Here is a 23,303-nt window from a genome sequence, read left to right as displayed (position 1 = left end):
TTGTGCAAATGGCTTGACCTCAGTAGTTTGGTGTTTCTGTACACAGTCAGATCCCTCAGGCAGTTTTAATAAAGATGGACTCAATGAGGGCTGAACTGAGACCAAGGACAGTATTTGAAACCCACTTTCAGCATGCAATATACTGCTGCTTTGGAAGAACTGTGTCTTAGATGGGCGTGCTTTTCTGTTTTCATTTTAGCACCATTAGTCTCAGTTCCTGCTTTCCTATAAGAGTCATGAAGCTCTCTTGTGGCTTAACCTTTCAAAACACAAGTCTTAACGTGATTGTGTCTTCACTACGAATATTGTGCAGTGAACTCAACTTGGATAATAATTAAAGGTATGCCAGAGACATCTTTTATTGACAGTCTGACTCCAGACTTCTAAGATATTGCTGCTGAAGGGGTGGATGGGTTTTGCAGTTAACCTGTAACCAGATCAAGTTAGCTGATCTCCTTGCTGTTTTGGTTTTGAAAGGGTTTGTCTGTGTATTGTTGGTCTGGTGCACTTTGAGGTCAAAGTAGACCTCTGCCCCATATATACTGCACTTTCTAAGTGTGTGTGTGTGTAGAATTACAGCTTTGAGTATTCTTGAGTATGTTTTATGAACTTTTCACATTTAGATTTGGAATCTTTGTCCAACTCTGCTCAGTTAGATGAAGGATATCAGTTTATAGCAATTGTTAGGTCATAACACTGATTTTCAAGGGGATTTAAGTCTAGGCTTTGGCTGGGCCATTCAAGATTACTGGCCTTCTTGTTTTTAACCCATTCTTTTGTAGTTTTTGCCATGTACTTTGGATCAGTGCCCTGTTGGAACATGAATAATTACTCTAAACACAGATCTCCTGTGGAATGATGGGAGGTTCTCCTCAGTGATTTGCCCATATTTGGGTCCAACCATCATAGAGGTCTGCATCCTGACCTGAACCCAGGCCTGAAAGTATGCTGTGATGTTGTCAGGTATCGGGCTTATTCTTAGCTCTGTGATGTTGGGTAAAATCAGGTATGGGCCCACTGCTAACTTAGAGGTTTGCAAATAGTACTGTAGCAAAACTTCCACCAGCAGGTGACAACGATAAAGTTTCCAGTTTCCAGTTTTTGTAGTGTAGCATTATGGTCAATTAAAATGGTTGTATTTGACAGCACCGGAGCAACAAACATGTTAATGTCCTGTTTAACAAGGAAAAAACGGTGGTAGGGATGGTGTTTCCTGGTTAAGCACAGTGCTTTGCTTTCCGGCCAAAAAGGTCAACTTTAGCCTCATCAGACCACAAAATCTTCCAGAAGTTCTCAAGGCTTATGAGCTGATGTAATGCTGGTATTTCTCAGCTCTAACTTCTGTCTAGCCGCTCTCCCAAAGAGGCTAAATCTGTGAAGTGCTTGAGAGATTGTCGATCTCTGGACAGCGTCTCCCATTCCTGCCAGAGAGCTCTGCGACTCTTCCAGTGTTGTAGTTGGCCTCTTAGTCACGACTCTTGACAACTTTCCTTCTCCTCCGGTAATGCTCGGTTCAGTGGAATGGCCTGATCTTGATAATGTCTGGGTCATTCCATATTTTTTACATTTTGTTATAATTTTGTTATAAATTGGACTTAATGGTGTTCTAGGGAACATTCAAAGTGTTGCCGGTGTTTATATTTTTCCCAAGCTTTTTGCGGTCTAACGCCTTAATCGCGAGATCCACGGGCAGATCCTGGGCCTTCTTGACAGCATGACTGATTTGCTTCATTGCTTCTGTTCTGAGTCCCTACAAAGTCAGCGATAATTATTCTACCGTTATGCAGTTGGAGCACAGGTGGAATCAAATTCAATACACTGTAGGTAGCTTATACACGTATGCATCTACAGTCATTTTATTAAAATGTTCAATAAAATAGCATTATCCTCCATTATCCAGCTGCTTTGCCTGAAACTGAAAAAGGCACAAATAATTGTTTTAAAAGTTTTCTGAAAAGCTGATGAATTAATCACATTAATCAAACTGTTTGTCAGTTTCATGATGAGTGACGGTAACTTGAAAAAAAAAAAAAAACTTTGTTTAACATGTAAAAATTACACCAGTCAACTGAGGACACTTTTTTCAGGGTCATCTGTCCTCAGAATGTGAAGCATCTCATTTGGGCTGGGTCTCTTTCATTCAGCAGTGATGAGCCTGGGTTCAATCGACGTTTGCCCTAATCATTGACTTATCAAATGTGTGAGTGGTGGGATGAAAAAAGGTTTTATGCGTTCATTTAATCTCGGCGATGGCAGAACTCGGAAAACTAATTGTGAAGAATAAATGAACCACTTGAATTTGTTTGAAAGTCAATTTTTGAGCAAATGTTTTTATTGAATCCTGGCCTTTGAGATCCACTTCAGAGAAATGGAGACAGATAGTTGAACAATGTAGTTGTGTCACTTGCTTTTGGTAATTTTCCTTCCTAAGTGCTGTTTTGCAGAGATCCATTTGAACTCTAGGACATGCCAATAGAGCCAAGTTACTCCAACAATATGGGGGTAGGACTAGAAGACCATTTATACATAAATAAATTGATATATTAAGAGTAATATTTTCTTGATTTATGTAAAAATATCTGTAAATCTCATGCAACGCTTAGAGTAAGAAACCAGTCCAAAGAATATTTTTTTCCTCAGATTATAGTCATATTGGCTCTGAAAGAAAATGGATTCCGTTCAGCAAAAAAACAATTCCAACCACAATTTTCTATTTTCTGGTAACCCTTGGTCATAAAAATATAATACGTGTGATGCAGTCTCTTCTCTCAGCCAGTCCCAGTCTCTGCCATTTTCTTCAGCCTGCTCTGAATGTGAAAACGGTAACTTACAGAACGAGTCACAAACAAGTAATCACAAATGGCAGCAGTCGGCCTGGAAAGCCAGTTAACAAGTTAAAAGTTTTTATTCTCAGGTGAGACACATAGTGCTGTTTAGTTTATTGAAAATAAAATATTCGCAAACGTCAGTGCTTTAAATCACTGAGGGTGAATAAGCAATGGTAATGCTGTCTTGTTGTGAAGAATGCCTTGAAGAATATCTTGAGATGTGGATAACCTGTGCTCTCCGGTTACTTCGAACTCCAGTGTGGCTTGGAGATTCGGGAGTGGCCCTTTAGCCTCAAACAGCTCCCGGGTTAGGAGTACAGCTCAGAGGGGCTGAAAAAGACCCTGACACCCCTTGGCTGTGGAATCTGGAATGTTCCCCCCTCAAGGGATCTCACCAAAAAGGTGCTGTCACCCCACTGGGCTAATCCTCATTTTAGAGGGATTGTGAAGGTGGCACCTGAAGAAGGGTTTTATTTAATCACTTTAATTTATGTCCGACTTTGTCATCACCTTTGGAACATGTTTTCTGTGGACCCTGTCTACAGCCCACTAAGTTTGTACAAACCTTTGGTGTGTGTGGATTTTAAAAAAAGAGATGTTTCCATTCCTATAACAAACAACAGGAAATGAACGTGTTTGTCTGGTTTTCCCCCCATCCTTTTCACGCCATTAGAATGTAGCATTAGGATGAGACACAGATATAAATGAGTCTATGGCTGTACCTGGAGAAATGTGGTTGATGGTCAGTGAAGATGGATGCTGCTGTGGCTCTGTCAGGTTTATAGGAAAGCATGCTGTCATTTTCTTTCATATTAGCAAGCAATCTGGACATGTTCTCTTTTGGAGAAGAGAAAGGCAGTATCAATAATCAGATAAAATCATTGCATGTGAAACAATAGCCACAACTATTTTTTAATACCTTCAGTAAAAAAACTCCGAATTTGGCCACTTGTGATTATAAGCCTGCCAGACTGTTGCTGCTTCTCCCATCAGATTTATCATTTTTAAGAGAGCACAGTTTAGCACAGCCATCCTCGGGAACACACACACAATCAGACACCACTTCCTTTAACCGCAGTCTTCCAGCTGAGCTGTCCAGTCACTGATCAGGCACACTGCTCATACTGTAGGTCTACAGTCTATCACAACAACAGACAACCTGCTGTGTACATGGCGGGGTTTCCTGTCAGTGCAGCATCTCAGTTTTTAAACTATCTCTAGCGTCGCTCTGCTTGTTTTGCTTTTGTCATATCCCAGTGTTCACCTTTATGATACATTTATGAATGTTCACCATATACAACCCTGCATTGGGCGCTAGGGTTTTGGGTAGGGTTAGGGTTATGATAAAAAAATGTATAAATGTTCACACATTAAATCATATTTTTTAAATAGTCAATCATACTATTACAAACATAATAGTATGATTGTATAATAGTATGATAATACATGACCTTACATGATATGTCAGTTTTGGGCACTTGGACATGTTTGGCACTGATGTTTTCGCATGGTGCAATTGTAAATTCTAAAAATGGGCTTATTCATTATAAATCGTAAATCCTAATGAACATGGTTGTAATCTAATCTAAATACTAATATGTTGTTCTATTATTGTTTATTATCTCGCAGCAGTGCATTGTGGGGTGGGCTAGGGCACGGCCGCAGTGGAGGGCGCATGATGAGTGCATTTGTTACCGTGTATCACACCTGTGAGAAAAGGACGTGCGTGCCGCGCATGTACACTGTGCGTGATGATAAAGGCCCTGCATTGGACAGGGCCTCCCATGTCTGCCTGATACCCCTGATCAGGGCCACCGTTCATACTGAGAGATGCCAACGTTTCCTTGCTGAAATATGGGACACAAAGGGATGCGCGTCCGGGTGGGGTGCTATTTATCAAATTAGTCTAAATACATCTGTGGCATGTGGTGACCCCATAGCCACCCCCAATTTAATTGGTTATTCACAAGACCACTCTCTACAGGTCTGGTATTCCAGCCCCCTGCTTTGTTTATCACTGTGTGTTATAGTAATTCTTCAGTGGCAAGTAAAATCTGCTAGACAAAAAGACATAAAACCAATTTTGGCGGAAATAGGGGATGTCCCAGCTAATGTGGGTCTGTTGAGTCCTGACATGCTTCACAGCTGGTGCATGCAGGGTATTGGCTGGTGGGGAAAACCGTGCTGACCAATCATGCCTGGCCATCACGTATATCCTTGTGTGACTCTGCGCTGTTCAAACTGTATTTTTGGTTTCGGATACACACTTGTATGTACAACTCGGTGATGAGTATGTTTGAGGTCTGAGGAGTAGAATTATCATTGAACATGGACATCCAAAACCCTTCAACATACCTTTATCACATCTTAATTTTGGCATATAATATTGATTTAACATAATTCTACCATCACATTCCCATTTCTCTCTTAGAAGAGGGGTCTTGCTTTATGCAGGTTCTTATGGCAACCGTAATGTTTTTTAACGTTTATTATTATTATCATGTTTTTTGATGCCACATTATGTCAGAAATAGCTATGCATGCCATGTATAATAAATGTCCCATATTCACATTCTGGGACTTTTAATCAATCAGGTCTTCTAAACTTTGATGTGCTCTATAATAAATGATTATTTTAGAAAGAGGATACATTTAACTTACTAAATTATAGTGACAGGTGAAATCAGTGGGGTCCTAATTGTTGAAAACATGGATACTTCCTCACTGACACTAGACCATCTGTGGAAACTGATCTAGTCAGAGAAAATGGCACTGAGTCAAATCGGTGGCATGTTTAAGGAAGAAATATGGCTTACATAAAATATACTTTTCACAATCATCCAAAGAGTTCAGCTTTAACAAAAACCAGCACACACAAGCGGGCCTCAGGACAGAATTTGAGAACCCCCTACAATGACCTTACTGGATACTTACTTCCTCATATTGTCTATGTGTGTTCAGACCAGGAAGTGTCTAAAACCCACCTTGCCCTTGCATATTGTGACAATAGATATAAAAATCTGGATTTAAAAAAACCTTTTGAATAGATAAGAGGTGTTTGCTTAATGATCTATGAGGTAAAGTGAAAGCGCAGATGTCTGTTCGTGATGCAGTCCAGACCAGCTTGCTCCTTCACTAATGATATCAACACAGCTCGGGAAAGTAAATCTCTGGCTAAAAATAAGAGAATTTTGTCAGATGCTATTAAGATTAAATGCCCGCATCTTATTGGATGCCCATAACAAAATATTAAATACTGTGTGGATTATCTGAAGCCTAGAAAAAAAGGATAAAATTCTTTTTTTTCCAAATGCATTTCTTTGTCTGGGACGGCAGCCCTGTGTAAGTAGCTTTGTTTCAGAAGACTGACGTGTAGAAAAGTGACTCTCGCTGCAAAGACAGGCACAAAGAGATAAGACCACATCATTAGTCAATCGGGTATGTTGAGGGAGTCAAAAAATAAAGGTTTACTGTTATATCGTCATTTGCTCCATCAGTGTGGAGGAAGTGGTTGCTCAAAAAAAATCCCTGACTGAAATAATACCGTGTGACTGAGCTAGCAAAAGTTTTTTTGAAAGGAGACCTCTAGTCCCCAATCTCAATAGTATGTGTTTTATGTGTGTGTGTGTGTGTGTGTGTGTGTGTGTGTGTGGGTCGGTGTGCGTGGGTGCTGTATGTGTGTGTGTGTGGGTCGGTGTGCGTGGGTGCTGTGTGTGTGTGTGTGTGTGTGTGTGTGGGTCGGTGTGCGTGGGTGCTGTGTGTGTGTGTGTGTGTGTGTGTGTGTGTGTGGGTCGGTGTCGGGGTGCTGTATGTGGTGTGTGGTGTGTGGGTGCGTGTGCTGGTGCTGTGTGTGTGTGTGTGTGTGTGTGGGTCGGTGTGCGTGGGTGCTGTGTGTGTGTGTGTGTGTGTGTGTGTGTGGGTCGGTGTGCGTGGGTGCTGTGTGTGTGTGTGTGTGTGTGTGTGTGTGTGTGGGTCGGTGTGCGTGGGTGCTGTATGTGTGTGTATGTGCATGGTGCATGCTTACTCACTCTAAAGCAGGGGATAAGGCTACTGGCATGCAGAAGTTCTGTAATCTCAGCATTGGGATTGTGAGAAGAGAAGACAGACAAATGTGAATAAGTCTGCAATCTGCCCCTGTCCCAGCTATCTCTGGGCTGGCTTAGTCCACAGTCTCCCTCCACACCACACCACACTGGTGTAATTACAGAATCGATCATCCATGGCTGTGTCTCTGGTTTATCTCCCGGGTTTGGCAGAATATCATTAGACTGATTTTTACTGTGTTGGCAAATGCAGGTGTAAATTCACAGGGACATGCAGTTTAGAATCTGGTTTGCACCTGTCTGGAGTGGCAAACTACAATACCTTCATAATCACCACATCTTTTAACATTTAAGTGACATGACCCATGATTGTACCTACCTCCCGTGCAGCTAAAAACCAACTTAGGTTCCCATGTTTGTGTATTACCCCACACCGTGTGCGGTTTGGTCCACAGAAGATTCTGTTTCCTTTGTTCCATCGCGTCCATTTTAATGTGTCTCAGCAGCTCAGCAGGTCATATTTAGCATCTATGTATGAACAAATACGGAGGGGAACGTCTAAAATCATAACGAACGGAGTCAGCAGACCTGTGCAGAGTCAGTGCGCTGTGCATTGCCGGGTCAGGACATTTCCATCCAAAATCTGACAGCGAGCCTACAGATTCCCCTCAGAAGCGCCTGCGTCGGGAGGGTGATCTCCACCGGAGTGAAAACTCCCGCAGCTGGGCTAACAGCAGCACCCTCAGCCCTGTGTCTGTACCTGCCTGGAGCACAGCACAGTCCCCCACAGACACGGCATCTGCCTTCTGGGCTTTAAAAAGGCCCCATTTAGCCGACGAGAACTTACCACTCACAACATGGGGAAAGAGCTGCTTAACCCTGTGCTGTCCTGTGCAGTGGTAGCTGGTGTCGGGGGGGGGGGGGGGGGGGGATTTCACACTTCAACTGAATCTATTCTATTGAGAAGTGACTAATATCTTTTTTTTTAATTGCAGTGGAGCTTTTCAGATATGAGGTCAAAAGTTCACAGCAGTATCAACTGAACTGTGCCCATTTAGGGCTGTTAAAAAAGGCAAGCGGCGTGCATAAATATACTGGGGTTGGACAAAATAACAGAAACATACACATGAAAAAGGACTTCAACTTTGAACTAAATCACAATTACAAAGGCAGCTAAGCAGATGAGTCATATGAAGTTGAATGCCTGTTAGCAGCATGTGTCAGCTATAAAAGAGGTTTGATATTCAGCACTTTGATATGCAAGTTTCTGAAGCAACATGAAGCTACTAACAGAGTTCTAAAGAGGCCAGGTAGTCACTGACCTAACTGCAGGCGAATCGGTCAGAAAGACTGAAAAATGATTAAGTTATTTTAAAAAATAAGCAAAATTATTCAAAGTATTACATTGTGCCAAGGGAAATTATGTTGTGTTGAAAACAATGGCAGCATATGCCAAACTCAGACTGTACCAGCAAAAGAGGAAGAGTGATCTCAAGTTGAAGCTCACGGACAGAAATAGAGACTTAACAGAGTAGTTGCTTAGCACCCTCAAAGCCACAGTCTCAAAAATGACAGCAGAATTGAATCAACACTTATCTAAAAACTGTATGTTGTGAGTTTCACAAAGCTGGTGTTTATGGCAGGACCACCATTAAGAAACCTCTTGTGTCCGAGGCTACTGTACAAAGAGACATAGCCTGAAAAACAGAGGGGGATAGCGGTCAGAAAGCACAATGTCCTGCCCTGTGTTTCTTCTCCCCCATGAACTTGGCCAGCTGATTTCTCTCATTATTTCTACCTCCTGGCGGAGGAACTGCGTTAATTTGCAGTTTTAGCATTTGTATCGAGGTTGTCTGTTGCAGTGCACATGGCTGTCACTCAAAACAGGCAAAGCTACCCAAAGGCCGACTCCTGCAGTTTCATAAATATTTGACCAGGTCTGGGTTGTCATGGCTCAGACGGCACTTCTGCAGCACCTAAGTCCTCAACACAGTAAGCCCAGTCGATGTTATCTACCACCCCCCCCACCCCCCGCCCCCGCGTCCCCTCTTTATCTCTAGTTGATACCTCAAGCGGCTTTGAGCTGCCTGGTGAGTGTATGAAAGTAACACCTTACAAATGCAAGGCCGGTCTGAAAGATTATAACGAAAGATTGAATTCCCCAAATTCATTTTTAGCACTCACTTTATCACATTGTCAGTGGTTTCATAAAAAATGCAATTCAAAATGTCATAGGTTAGTCTAAGTGTCATAGGTTAGTGCTGTTAGATATTGTTTCTGTGACTGCCCAAGCAAGGAAAGAAACACTTCCATATAGTAAAAACCTCAATTTGAAAAAATAATAAAACATTGCTTAAAAGTTTGTGAAATTATCAGTAATCATTAACAATATTCTATGTTAACCACCTGTGGTCATTGCCAGAATTATTTTGATGTACCCCTATCCCAATTTTGCCCATTTACTCCAGTGAACATTCGTTTTTATAAACCTTAGTTTTATTAAATTTATTATCCTCCTTTATTTATAATGGGTTCGACTTCACAGAGTTTTCAGGGATTTATTCATTTATTACATTTTCCACAAATTTGCTGCAATTTTTCGTATTTTCCCCATCTTGGAAAGCCCGATTGATTTTTAAAGCAAGCTTATCACTAGGCTTCTTGGGGGAGAGCAGACAGTCACTCAGTCTCCTCTGAAACAGACGACGTCAAGCCTCTGCTTCTTGTCTCCCAGCAGCTTACTAGTTAAGCTCACACAGACCTTGAGGGCCAGACTTACTGAAGGGTTGCCACTGCTTTTTGATGCAAAAGCAATCAGTGCAAGGTTGCAGTGGGTCACAATCGCTAATAGGGTGTGACCTGCGGGGATTACATCCCTCCTTTTAAAACATAGTTACATTTTTTTCATCCGTATGTATAACTTGGGTGATCGAGTTAACACAGGGTGGAGAAAGGCAGTACGTGCATAAAACTGGAACCCCATTACCAAATCCTGCTGCCCAATGTGGAGGGGACCTCAGTTAATATTGGACTACTAGGGCAAAAAGAATTACGCAAGATTACCAGATTTCTGACAACTATGAGTCAACCTACAGTATATAGAGGAGGTAAGGGATCTGGTCGTGTGGGATTACAGACACCAACGTCTCCTTCTTCAACATCAGCAAAACTAAGAAGCTGGTAGCTGACTTCAGGAAGCTAAGAGGAAGACGCGCCGATCACAGTGGAGAGGGTCCTCACCTTCTAGTATATTGCCGTCCATATCCCCAAGAACCTCACACGCTCCTGTAAGGCACAATAGAGTCTGTCCTTCTAAAGGAGGCTGAGGAAATTTGGGATGCCCTCTGAACTCTCTCCAACTACTTCAGACGTGCAGTAGAGAGCACCAAGCAGCAGCTGCTCTGTCCTGAGGACTGCGAGGCTCTTCAGCGGGTGGTGAAGACAGCTCAGTCCATCTGTGGGGCTGCACCTGTACCAGTCTAACCCTAACCCCAACCTATACACGCCTACTGTCTGGCTGGCAGTACTGGAGCATCAAATGCTGAATCTCCAGACTTGAGAGACTATTTCTGCGCACAGGCTATCAGGCCTTTTATCAATGCACATTAATCCTCTTAGCACTTCACAAAACTACACAGTAAAATGTCCAGTGTTAACTCTAGCAAAGTACATATGAGTTTAATAGGGACCATATGTACTATCTATGCGTTGAATTAACACATCTTATTGTGTATGGATACTTCACCATTGCTCATTTTCATACTGTCCCATGTATTATATGTATACTGTATGCTGTTGGATTTCTACTTTGTGCACACTTTTGTTTTTTTATTGAACAATTTAATTGCATTTTGTAATATTTTTAATGTATTGTTTTTTGTGCCTCTATTCTCATTTCTTTTTCAAATATTACCTGATTTATTGCACTGTGAAGTAGGTACCTACAAGTAGGCATTTCATTGTTCTGTGCATTTGACAAGGAGAGATAATATGTAAATTAGGTAAATTAAGTGTTCTAATTTACTAAAGGATGCCTTTGTGCCTCTCCTTTTGTGTGTGGATATCAAGAACTCCTGAAAGCAGCCAGTAATTTGCTGAACACTGACATAACCTAGCTCACATTCTGTAAAAGGTATCTTTAAAAGGAGTTCTCTCTCCCAAACATGGCAGCAGTCATCTGAGCCAGGTTCTTAGTTTCATTTTGGTATGAGTAATTAATTCAAGTTCATGTCACTCCAAATTTCTCTCTCTCTCCAAATTATCCATTTGTGTGATATTCCTGTGGTATGATATGGCATTGTGATGTTGTACCTCCTTGACCATTCGTCCTTACCTCTATTTTATGCTATGTAACTTTAAGTTTTCTTTTTCTTGTGACTGCCTTGTTACTTGTGCTTGGTTGCTCTCTATCTGTTTCTTGACACCTTGAAATCTGGACATGTAAGCATTCCATTCTGTTTTGGATTTTTTAAATGGGTATCTTCTACTGCAAAATTGCAAATGAGGGCGTTTCAATTCTTTGATTGTATAATTAGAACCGGTCTTGGTAAATCAGTTGTTAATGTGTCAGTGTGACTGCAACAGTGCCGCAATATATAGCTAATGTTTTTGTGTTGAGACTATTCTAAATCAGGAGGTCCATCTGTCTGCCCGGGTGGCACTGTGACCAATTATTCATGACCCCACCAGCATCAGTACTGGAACAGTGCCCTGTCAGATACCAGACTGTGGGACCCATCCACATGCTGGAACAGTGCCCTGTCAGATACCAGACTGTGGGACCCATCCACACGCTAGAACAGAGCCTTATCAGATACCAGACTGTGGGGCCCATCCATGCACTGGAACAGTGCCTTATCAGATACCAGACCACCACATTGTGGGGCCCATCCATGCACTGGAACAGTGCCTTATCAGATACCAGACCACCACACTGTGGGGCCCATCCACACCCTGGAACAGTGCCTTATCAGATACCAGACCAGGCTGTTGGTAACAACACTGTTGTAGTCATTTTGCACCTTATTTCTAACACCCTCAAACTACAGCTTTCAAACTGTTGCATGTTATAAATGGGTCCATATCTCACATACTTCTCAAAAACACACTGGAGAGAGCTTTTTTTTAGTTGGTTAAATTTGTTGTGAATCTAGTCTTCTATCTATTGTGGAAAGCTTTTTGGTGTGACTGTACGTAATTAGAGTTAATTTCACGCAGAAAAATGTTTATTCCGCGGCCCGATTTGTCGTGGGTGAGTATGGGGTCTGAGACTGGTGCTGTACTGGCTCTGATGAACAGGTCTCTCTTGCTTCACAGAGGGGCCACAGGGTCTTGCTTGGAGGAATCCCAGCTGACGACCTCCATGCAGGTGACCAGTGATGGACACAGAATCAGGTCCAACAGAAAAGTAAGGAGGCGATCTATGACCGAACCAGCGTTGGTTGAAAACCCTCTCTTCAAGTCATATAGACTGGATAATGGCAGATTCTTTCTTTTTTGACTGATATTGCCATTTTTTCTTTCAATATTAATTTAATTTGCATAACATTTTAATAACTAATTGAAATTGTGTTGGCTTTCATGCAGATTAATGTTGTAATCAGTATGTGGTGATAACTGATAGGCTTGTAGTAAACTAGCAGCATTTTGCAGTTTGAATTTTATTGATGTAGACGTGGATTTTTTTTCCCTTAGGACTAGACTGCTCATTAATCTTACTTATTGGCTGTATGATTATAGATAATTTCTTGTCATTTTGTTGAGACTGAGTGGGAGTACTGTTAACACAATGTATTTACAGTTCAATCAATGAAGAGGTCAACCCTGAGCAAGTACTGAACTCCGTGGAGAGAATCATTCTGAGCGTGTTCCTGGCAACACTCATCATCATGACTGTTCTCGGAAACCTCCTGGTCATGGTGGCTTTGTGCAAAGACCGGCACCTGAGGTAAGGCTTGTTGAGAATAGCACCGTGCTTTTATTCAGTTGAATCTGTGGAAGAAAAAGGGGATCTTTTTCAGTTAGCCTGTTTGCACTCCTTTAGTTGCTGCTGAATGCTTATACTCGGATCTTAGATGCAATATTACTATACATTTGCTGAATTTAACAGTTGAAAAAATAAAACAGTAAATGTGGCATATGCAAAAGTTTGGGCAAAATTCCAGTTGATCCATGAATGCTTTTTTTAAGGTCTCAGAATTTGATTGGCTCTTTAAAGCCTTAAAGTAAGCCAGATGAACGTAATAAATTTGGAGCTTAATAATCTGGTGTTACAGACTGGGGAAAAGGATAGGATTAGTCCCTCTGGATAACAGCATCTGCTGTATGCCCAAAATGTACAAATATAAACTGTCTGAAGAAGTATTGTGTTTGAAAAAATAGCCTACATTAGCATAGCACAGAGACAGGGGCTTGAGGAGAGGGTGCCTCCTTTAAGACACAAATTTTACTGCACTGTGACATATATTTAAGCATACCTGTTCAATCATACGCATCTTTGTTTTCCCGATGTTATCGGCAATTTATTTAAATTGCTTTGAGTGCGTGGTTGCCATGGTGACCATTGGTTCCCCTCTCGCTCCTGGTGAAATGCATGCAGCTTATCTCTTGTGAAGTGGCCCTTCACAGAGAGCAACCGGGCATGCTTCTGTGAAGTCCTCTCTATCACGTCTGCGGTGCCCTTTCTGCTTTTCCAGATCCACGTGGTTAATTTATTCATCTTTGAAAAGATCCCCATGCGAAACAAATGACCTTCTCAGCAAGAAAACAGGTCTACAAATAACATGGTCAGACCTGTCGTGGGAATAAAGGACTATTTCGTATGTTTGCGTCTACCGGCAGGACAAAATGGGACCTCGCTGAAAATTGGTTCCAAAGAACTGGACTTTTTTTTGTTTTGTTTTGTTGGGATGTTTCATTGGCCTTTGCAACAGCACCAGACAAAAGCAGACTTACTTATCTACAGGGATATTTCACAGTGCATGTCTTTGGAAGAAAAAAGGTTTTATTGTTGAGATGCTGTATTGAACTCACCTTGGCAATTTTTTCTTTAACATTCTATTTCCACTCAGTACTTATAACCAGTTTCTGCTCTTATTGTGCTCACACCCAATTTGATGAACTTTTGCATAAATTCCTTGGCCTTGTTATGTTGTTGGACATAATGTTACACCTGTGTTAATGTAATCCTGGAAGTGTCAGCAAATGTGCAACTGCTAGTTCTTTTATCAAAGTATTACTGATTGAAGCCGGTTGTGTTTCTGAGAATATGCATATAGTGTGGTGCAAAATTCCCAGTTAATATTTATTTGAGCTGAAGATGGATATGCTTTGTTTAACTGAGAAAAGCCCTGTCATGCTTTATGTGAGATGTATACGCATGCAGTGGTGTTTCAAAATGTTTTATTAACAATTAGTTCTGAATTATCTCAGCTAGTTTATGTACTATTACTTCAAATGTCTCAGATATAAAATGTCTATTTTAACAGGATAAGAGAAGAATTTGCATTAGTCACGGAAACTAAATGTAATTTCCCATTTTGAAACTGATGGTAATAAGACAATAAGTGACAATAAGACATGATATGTGCCACATTGCGAAAGGCAAAGGGATTTGTTATCCTAACTTGCTACGTATCAGGAATTATACCCTAACCCCTTAATGGAAACGGATCACTACGAAGTAATTCCCAGTGAATAAATATTTACAGCATGCTAACAGCCCTCTCTGAATTAAACAATGTCACGGGACACTGGGTTACAGGCCTATAAAGGAAAGGTAGCACTTCACAGCGTGTTTAATCCAGCAGAGAGAAAGGTCATGTGACTGAGGAAGCTATTTGCCCAGATTGCCCTTACTGAGGTGTCAAGTAGAGATCCTCTTCAGAATCTTTGTAAAGGTAGACAACTTGGAGATCTGGGGATTTAAAAGTACTATTTCAATTTTGGCGTATGCTTTCTGGGCGGCAAGGTGGTGTAGTGGGTAGCACTTTCGCCTCACAGCAAGGGTTTGAATCTGGGGTCCTTTCTGTGTGGAGTTTGCATATTCTCCCTGTGGGGGTTTCCTCCGGGTACTCTGGTTTCCTCCCACAGTCCAAAGACATGCAGGTAGGCTAACTGGAGACTCTAAATTGTCCATAAGAATGAGTGTGTGAGTGAATGGGGAAGGAATGGTGTGAGTGCCCTCCGATAGATTGGCGGTCTGTCGAGGGTGTATTCCTGCCTCTCGCCCAATGCACGCTGGGATAGGCTCCAGCCCCTCCTGCAACCCTGCTCAGGATAAGCAGGTTTAGATGGTGGATGGATGTATGCTTTTTTTTTTTTGGGGGGGGGGGGGTCGGACAGTTTCTGTATGCAAGGAAGGGTATTTTATTTCTGACATTCTGACATTGTATTTAGCAATTTGTATGTGGGATTTTGAGAAAAATTCACTCCAAGTAACAAAGGAAATACACTTCAAGTGACTCCAGTCCTGTTTGTGCGGTAATGTTTCCAGAAGCTGTATGTAGTGGAATGCAAAATTTGGGCACCCTGGTCAAATTATATGTTTTGTGTAATTTCTTAGTGAAAAGTAACACAACACAACTTCTGCAGGGTACAAACTTAAACGTGACTTACATATTTCTGTAAATATTAATGCACAATTGCTATATATTTGCTGAATTTAACAGTTGAAAAAATTAAATAATAAATGTGGCATTTACAAAAGTTTAGGCACCCTTCCAGTTGATCCACTGATGTTTTTTTTTAAGGTCTCAAAACTTGATTGAGTCTTTAAAGCCTTAAATTAGGCCCAATGAACACAACAAATACAGAGTTTAGTAATCTGGCTTTCCAGATTGAGGGAAAAGGTGGTATTAGAAAATGGACCGTTGTTGAAAGCATTACCTCCACACTGCTGAGCAGGGATGTGCACGGAGAGCCGTATCCATGTCCTACCTTCAGTTACTGAGGCTTTGATTTAATTGAGGTCTGCATTTTCTGCCCTTTGGAAGTGTGGACTTGTTTGCAGCTTTTGTACATTTCTCGCCTTGTCCTGATCATATCCAGTGAGTCCTCCTTCCCCCCCCCCCCCCCCCCTCCAATTTCAACATTTATTATCCCTTTTCTCTCAGCTGTCAGCCTCATCTTCTTTCCCTCTCTGCTCTGCCCAGGAAAAAGAAGACTAACTACTTCATTGTGTCGCTCGCTTTTGCCGACCTCTTGGTGGCGCTGGTGGTGATGCCGTTCGCGGCTATTGAGCTGACCACTGGCCGCTGGAGTTATGGGGAGACCTTCTGCCTGGTCCGCACCTCGCTGGACGTCCTGCTGACAACTGCCTCCATCCTGCACCTGTGCTGCATTGCTCTCGACAGGTAAGAACATAGGTACGAGCGCGAGACAGGTAAGAGAACACACTCACACACACTGGACAGGTCAGAACACAAACTGGACAGGTACGAGCACTAGACAGGTAAGAGAACACATTCACACACACTGGACAGGTCAGAACACAAACTGGACAGGTATGAGCACAAAACAGGTAAGAGAACACATTCACACATGCTGGACAGGTCAGAACACAAACTGGACAGGTATGAGCACTAGACAGGTAAGAGAACACATTCACACACACACTGGACAGGTAAGAGAACACAAACTGGACAGATACGAGCACAAAACAGGTAAGAGAACACATTCACACATGCTGGACAGGTAAGAATACAAACAGGACAGTGACTGTACCGGAGAGCAGAGACTGTACAGTGACTACTGCAGAGGAGAAACTGCTAGACCAGAGATTTCTGTCTAGTCCATATTTTCCTTATTCAGGGTTGTTACCGGTTCGTATGAATATAAATAATTAAATTTTGTATTAAAATGATATGCATTTAACTGTTGTGCATATCCAGGGACCCATGATAAATGTACAGGAAGGCCACGGTATATTGTTTCTCACTTCAGCCTGAGTCAGTTTATGAATTTCATACACTGAATTTGATGTCTTCTTTTTTCATCAACAATTTCCATTATTGGAGGAAGCGGGTTCTCAGACTAATGTACAGCTTGTGCTGCTTCGACTGTTGAGTCACCAGATGCCGCCCCCACAAATTGTGCACCTACTTTCGCCTCTTCTGTGTTTTATTTGTTTTGTGATATGCACTTACTGTGCTTTAGCTAGCCCCACTGTCTGTTTGTCATATTTTCTTGGGTCCAGACTGTAGTTCTTTCTGATTTTCATGCAGTGAAGTAAATGGTTCCAATTTTTTAGCTGCTTTTGGTCCGTGCTTCGAAGAACCCGACTCTGGGGTTTTTTTTTCATTGCAGAAGTGATGCATGCGCACCGGTCCTCTGAGTGACAGGTGCATTGGTAGCTGCTGGAATCCAGGAAAACTGTCTCATTTCCTGCTATTTTTCATCAATTTTAAGCAAAGCTATTTTTCTGATGCAAGAAGTTTTCATTTTCATTCATTTGAGAGGAGAACTGTTTTTTGGAACCCCACTCCCTTTGTATTTCCTGTTGTTTCTACCTTTCTCCAAAATTACAGAGCCCAGGAGGCTCAGTAGTGTCTCTGTAACATCCCCTTAAATTCAAACTATCACTCTAGAAAGCACTCAAGTTGCACAATAGCGCAACTCAAAATAACAGATGTTCTAGTGCATATTAGCCTAACACACATCCTCTATTACAACTCAGAAAAACACACATATGTTCTAGTAAATGCAGAATAACACACATGTGCACTAGTACAAATCAGATGAACACACATTTGCTTTAATACAATTCAGGCTAATACAACTGTGTTGTAGCACTCGGACAAATACCACTGTAGTTCAGCTCACCATAACGCGTGTGCTCAACTACAGATCAGACTAAGACATCTGTGTTCTAGAACAACTCAGAATGACACACGTGCTGTAGTACAACCTAGAATAACATATGTATGCTCCAGTACAATTGAAAATAACATGTGCACTGTAGTAAAGCTTAGACTAATACATATATGTTCTCGTGCTGGTCAGAATAACACACATGTGCTCTAGTGCAACTCAGAATAACCTGTGCTGTAGTACAGCTAAGGCTAATACATGTATTAGTGTTCTGGTAGATCTCTCCTCTAGATAACCTACCTTTATCAAAAAACAAAAGACTTAAAAACCGATAGAGAAAAATGGAGCCACTGCAGTCACATAAAGCTAAAATCATCTTTCTCTTTATGTGCAACTGTCATTCCTTTGAAAGCTGTTGTCATTCATTGGCATTTATGTGTTATTGGATACGTATTGCTTTGACATCTGTGCCAGACCATCTGGAAGGGTATTGTTCTTTCTGAAAAAAAAAAAAAAAAAAAAAAAAAAGATTTCACTCTGCCAAGTTAAATGGAGAAAAACGTGCTCAATAACAGTGCTGTTACTCTAGCACCATACTCATCACTGTCCCCGGGCGTTTCGCACGCACTGGAGCGCCGGGGCTCTGAGAGGACGCAAAAATGAGCAGTCAAAGTGTGTTTCGATGCGCACACCCCCACCTCTTCAGGCAGACAAATGCTTCTGTAGCGAGCACAACTTAGGCATCCGTTTCTTATGGCATTCTCTGCCGTAACTCAAATGACTCGTGGGACAGAGATCGAACGGAGAAACCTGGAAAAACAGAAATAGATAAAATGACTACGTTTTCTACTCACTCGTGTGTGTGTGTGGGAGGGGGCGGTTTGTGTGGGTAAGATTTCTGACACACATTGATTGCTTTATACAGTCTGATAAACATCCAAGGGTGTGTGCAGCCTGCTGTTCATTTTAGGTCAGTGCCAGCATCCACTGGATCATTTCATATTCTGCATAACAGTGTGATATAAAGTAGGTTCTATTTTAATTTTGTTGCATTCTAATCACAGTGAAAAACTTTACAGTGATTTTGAGCTTGAATTTAACTTGGTAGATTGGGGAAATAAATGTGGAAAAGGGAGTGAAGGTTTTCACTAGTAATTACTAAAAAAAAAAAAAACTGGTGGGGAAAATGGATTAAACCTTTCAATATTCAGCTTGACCAAGCAGCAGACCACATTTGCACTTTTTCCATTAAGTGACCACTGGTTGGTTGGAGGTTAAAGTACAGAAACAGTCAGAAATATCTGACTCAAATAAATAAAATAGCGAAGAATTATTTTGGTTTTTCTCATTGTGTCAGTTGGATAACCACACAGTGTCTTTCCCAAGCTCTTTATAAGGGAGGAAAGTAAGATGGACGACCATGGCTTGATAGAAGCATTCTGTAGTGCTGTAGTACATAAAGAAAGACTCAACTAGCTGCATCTGTTGAGTCTGAATTCCTCATATAAGTGAACCATTCCAGTCTTCATAGGTAAATTAGTCACTTGTTCAACAGATGATATTCAGAGGCTGTCTGTGCATTGTCAAATATTTGCCTGGTAGCTGTGATAACAAAAGAATATTTGCTGTATGCAGACCCGCACAGAAAGGGGGAGGGGAGGGGGTGGGGGGTGGGGGGTGAGGGTGGAAAAGCTTTCAGGGGCCCTGTCATTGGATCAGGCCCAAGAGACAACGGCAATATTGGCAAGGCATGTGTGTGTGTTTCTCTCCCAATTAAACAACCCCCCCCCCACTCCACTATGCTTTGGGCCCTTGGGATGATAGCCACAGTCACATTTGGAGGGGCCCAAATAAAATTTAGTTTAGGGCCCCCCCCCCTAATGGTGAGGGGCGGCCTTGGCTGTGTGTACTGTGTTCCTGTTAGAATGCACTAAACTAGGCTGTATCTTCTTTCTTTAACATCTAGGAAAGGCACAGTTGTATATATTGTTAATTCTGCCACACTTGTCAATCTTATTCTGACTGAATAATCAATAATAATTGACTGAAAAATCAATTAGACCCCCTCATACTCCTTTTTTAGTCCATTATGACCTCGAAAATATGCAGTCATCGATGAGGGAAGTCAGCTTTACATTGTTGACAAATTCTATTGAGTCTATAATGGTAAGGTGTCTATTCATTGCTAATGAGGTGTATGATGGCTGCACTGTGGCACATAAAACCTGGAAGGGGAGAGTGGATACACCCACACTGAAACAGCAGGCATTTGTTGCCGTCTGCCTGGCTTATCAAAAGGTAATTGCGGGCCATTTTCTGTCATATGCTATTTTATTTGATGTAATTATTGTTTCCATGGTGCTGGGTCCAAGACTGTGGAGCTGCAACTGTCTTTTTGGAGTAGGTGGAGGGGGGGTGGGGGGTGTAATCTGAATATTTACTTTTTGTGGTTTTTGTGTGACATAAATGAAAAATAACATAATATTCTTTTAGGAACAAATTATTGTGTGTGACTTTGATTATAACTATTATAATTATTAAACAATAGGGCAATCAGAAGATACAGAAGATAAGAACATAACAACACATAATGATGAGAGAGAGAACAGGCGATTCAGTCAATCTGCAACATAAGAATGTGAGAATACATAATAAAGAGAAGGGCCAATTCAGCCTTATCTAGAACATTAACATATAAAGAATGCATAGTGGGGTGAACAGGCCCTTCAGCCCATGTAGTACTTAAGAACATGCTGTAAAAACACATAATGACCAGAATGGGTCATTCACCCCATCTACAAAGCAAGATTATAATAATACATAATGATGAGAACAGGCTATTCAGCCCACATATAGAACAAGATTATACTAATACACAATGATGAGAACCCTTCAGCCCACCTAGGTTCATCATTGACCTACTAGTGACTATTCAGCACTGTTTCTAGCATGGACTTGAATACTCAATGGGTATGATTACTACTGATACATTTTTTTAGTCTTATTATTAACAATACACTCCAAACTTACTCTTTGCTGTACACTCCTAACTCATTACTGTACACTCAAAACTCACTCATTACTGTACTCTCCGAACACACTCATTACTGTACACTCCAAACTCACTCATTACTGTACACTCCAAACATACTCATTGCTGTACATTCCAAACTCACTCATTACTGTACACTCCAAACACACTCATTACTGTACACTCCAAACACACTCTTTACTGTATACTTCAAACACACTCATTACTGTACACTCCAAACACACTCATTACTGTACACTCCAAACACACTCTTTACTGTACACTCCAAACTCACTCATTACTGTACACTTCAAACACACTCATTACTGTACACTCCAAACTCACTCATTACTGTACACTCCAAACACACTCTTTACTGTACACTTCATACACACTCATTACTGTACACTCCAAACTCACTCTTTACTGTACACTCTAAATACACTCATTACTGTACACTCCAAACTCACTCTTTACTGTACACTTCATACACACTCATTACCACTGGTACTGGCCACCACTGACTACAAACCAATGGGGATGTCCTCAAACCTGACCCTGACATTACGGACCAAATGGATCTCCCCCCTCCAGTGTTATAAAGAAGGAGTGGTGGGTGGCAGTCTGCTCAGAGACAGGCTGTCTGACTCTTTGTCCCGATTTGTGTTTGTGTTTTTGCACATTTGCAGCAACATGATTATGTCTGTCCTAAGCTCCTGTTCGATTTGCAGAATGGTTTGCTTTTTCATTTACTGTGCTGTTTATTAAAAATAAAAATTCTCAACCATTCTGGTATCGTTTAAGTTATAGCTTCTCTTCTCTGTCTCAGAACGGTGTCTTCCTCAGTGCCAGACCCATTTAAGAGCAAAAGTTGGCTAGATTCCTTTTTGTATTAAACTCACACTTGTAATGTGAAAATCTGGGTTCTTGGTCAATCTGACATATGTGTTAAGCACCTTAAACAGGAAAAAACAATTCAACAGCCCTTCAATTCACACCCTGTTGTATATATTTGCTCAGGAGGAAGAGCCCTTTTTTGTATTTTATTGCTGAAATGCAATGATCTAAACACCTCCTGAGCTGAACTCAAATCTGAATACTGCTGAAATACAAGTGAGGTAGTTTCCTAAGAACACCCTGCACTCCTGTGTCTCCAGCTCAAGTAAAATAAATCTGCTTTAAGTTTTGCATACACAGCTTTCCATGATACAGTTTAAAGTTTAACATTTTTTCAAAAGTAGAAAGATTTTAAAAAAATATGATGGCAGAACCTACACATGATGGAGGCATTGGAGGTGACGACAAGCCAGTAGTGCTCGCTTATTGGGACATTATTAGGGCAAATTCAACATGGTGGGTGATGCCCTCGTGAGCAAGGGACGTTGGCGAAGGATGATGTTATATACAGCCTGGGATGTGCAGCCTTACTGCTCATTCTTGATCGCGGTTATTATGATTTTTTAATTTAGTTTTTATTTCTATTTCATTTTCAATCCCACTTTCCAATTTAGTTTGATTTTAGTTCATTTTCATGTGTGTCTGTTCCACTTTTAGTAGACTGTTCACTCCAGACTCACTCTTTACTGTTCACTTCAGACCCAGTCTTTACTGTTCACTCCATACCAACTTTTTACTGTTCACTCGTGATCCACTCTTTACTCTTCACTCCAGACTCACTGTTTTCTCTTCACTCCAGACTCACTCTTTACTCTTCACTCCAGACTCACTCTTCACTCTTCACTCCAGACTCACTCTTTACTCTTCACTCCAGACCCACTCTTTACTCTTCACTCCAGACTCACTCTTTACTGTTCACTCCAGGCTCACTGTTTACTCTTCACTCCAGACTCACACTTTACTCTTCACTCCAGACTCACTCTTTACTCTTCACTCCAGACTCACTCTTCACTGTTGTGGTTGTTTGGTACAGGTACTATGCGATCTGCTGCCAACCCCTGGTATACAGGAACAAGATGACTCCTGTAAGAGTGGCTCTGATGCTGGGAGGATGCTGGGTCATACCATCTTTCATCTCTTTCCTTCCCATAATGCAAAGCTGGAATGCCATCGGCATCGAGGACTTAGTAAGTAAAGCCCTTGACAGTTTTGTAATTATTTTAGCTGTATTAGTTTTTTTGAAAGTGTATTAGCTTTATTCTGTTTTATTTCAGTATATCATGTATGTTTTTGTTGTGTGAAATGCTCTATGCATTGCACACAAGGAAGGAAATGGCAGAGATTAGATGCAAATTGTGACCATTGCCATCTTTCTCCGGTTTAAAAGCTTGAATTTCTTCCAATAGTGTAAAGGGTATGTTCTTTCATCATTAGACCACAACTGTGAAAGTGTGATAATCACTGTAATGTACTACAGGAGTTTTCAAACTGGGGACCCACTGTGCAAGCTGATTTCATTCCAACCGTGATTGCAAACTGTTAATTGTTGACGATTAGACACTTCTAAGGATTAAAGTCACATTGTGTCAGAAATAGTTGCTGTGCGGCATGAATAATGCATTTCCTATATTAACACTCCAGGACTTTTAATCAGTCAGATCAGTTAATGATTTCATTTTCTGCAATGTGCTATATG

General features: G+C 41.3%; 1 protein-coding gene across 1 annotated transcript in view; it reads left to right on the top strand.

Annotated features, from left to right (window-relative positions):
• The window catches only part of si:dkey-247m21.3 (5-hydroxytryptamine receptor 4), a 90,587-nt gene that overhangs the window by 20,040 nt on the left and 47,244 nt on the right, over positions 1–23,303 (top strand). The window contains 4 exon segments of the mRNA XM_064307913.1: positions 12,187–12,277; positions 12,671–12,817; positions 16,023–16,223; positions 22,641–22,794. Of these exon segments, the coding sequence (XP_064163983.1) occupies positions 12,249–12,277; positions 12,671–12,817; positions 16,023–16,223; positions 22,641–22,794 (531 nt within the window). The 5' untranslated portion in view covers positions 12,187–12,248.

Source organism: Anguilla rostrata, chromosome 14 (genome assembly GCF_018555375.3).
Source record: "Anguilla rostrata isolate EN2019 chromosome 14, ASM1855537v3, whole genome shotgun sequence".
NCBI classification, from domain to species: Eukaryota; Metazoa; Chordata; class Actinopteri; order Anguilliformes; family Anguillidae; genus Anguilla; species Anguilla rostrata.
The sequence above is the reverse complement of the archived record's forward strand: the minus strand, read 5'-3'. Positions and strand labels throughout refer to the sequence as shown.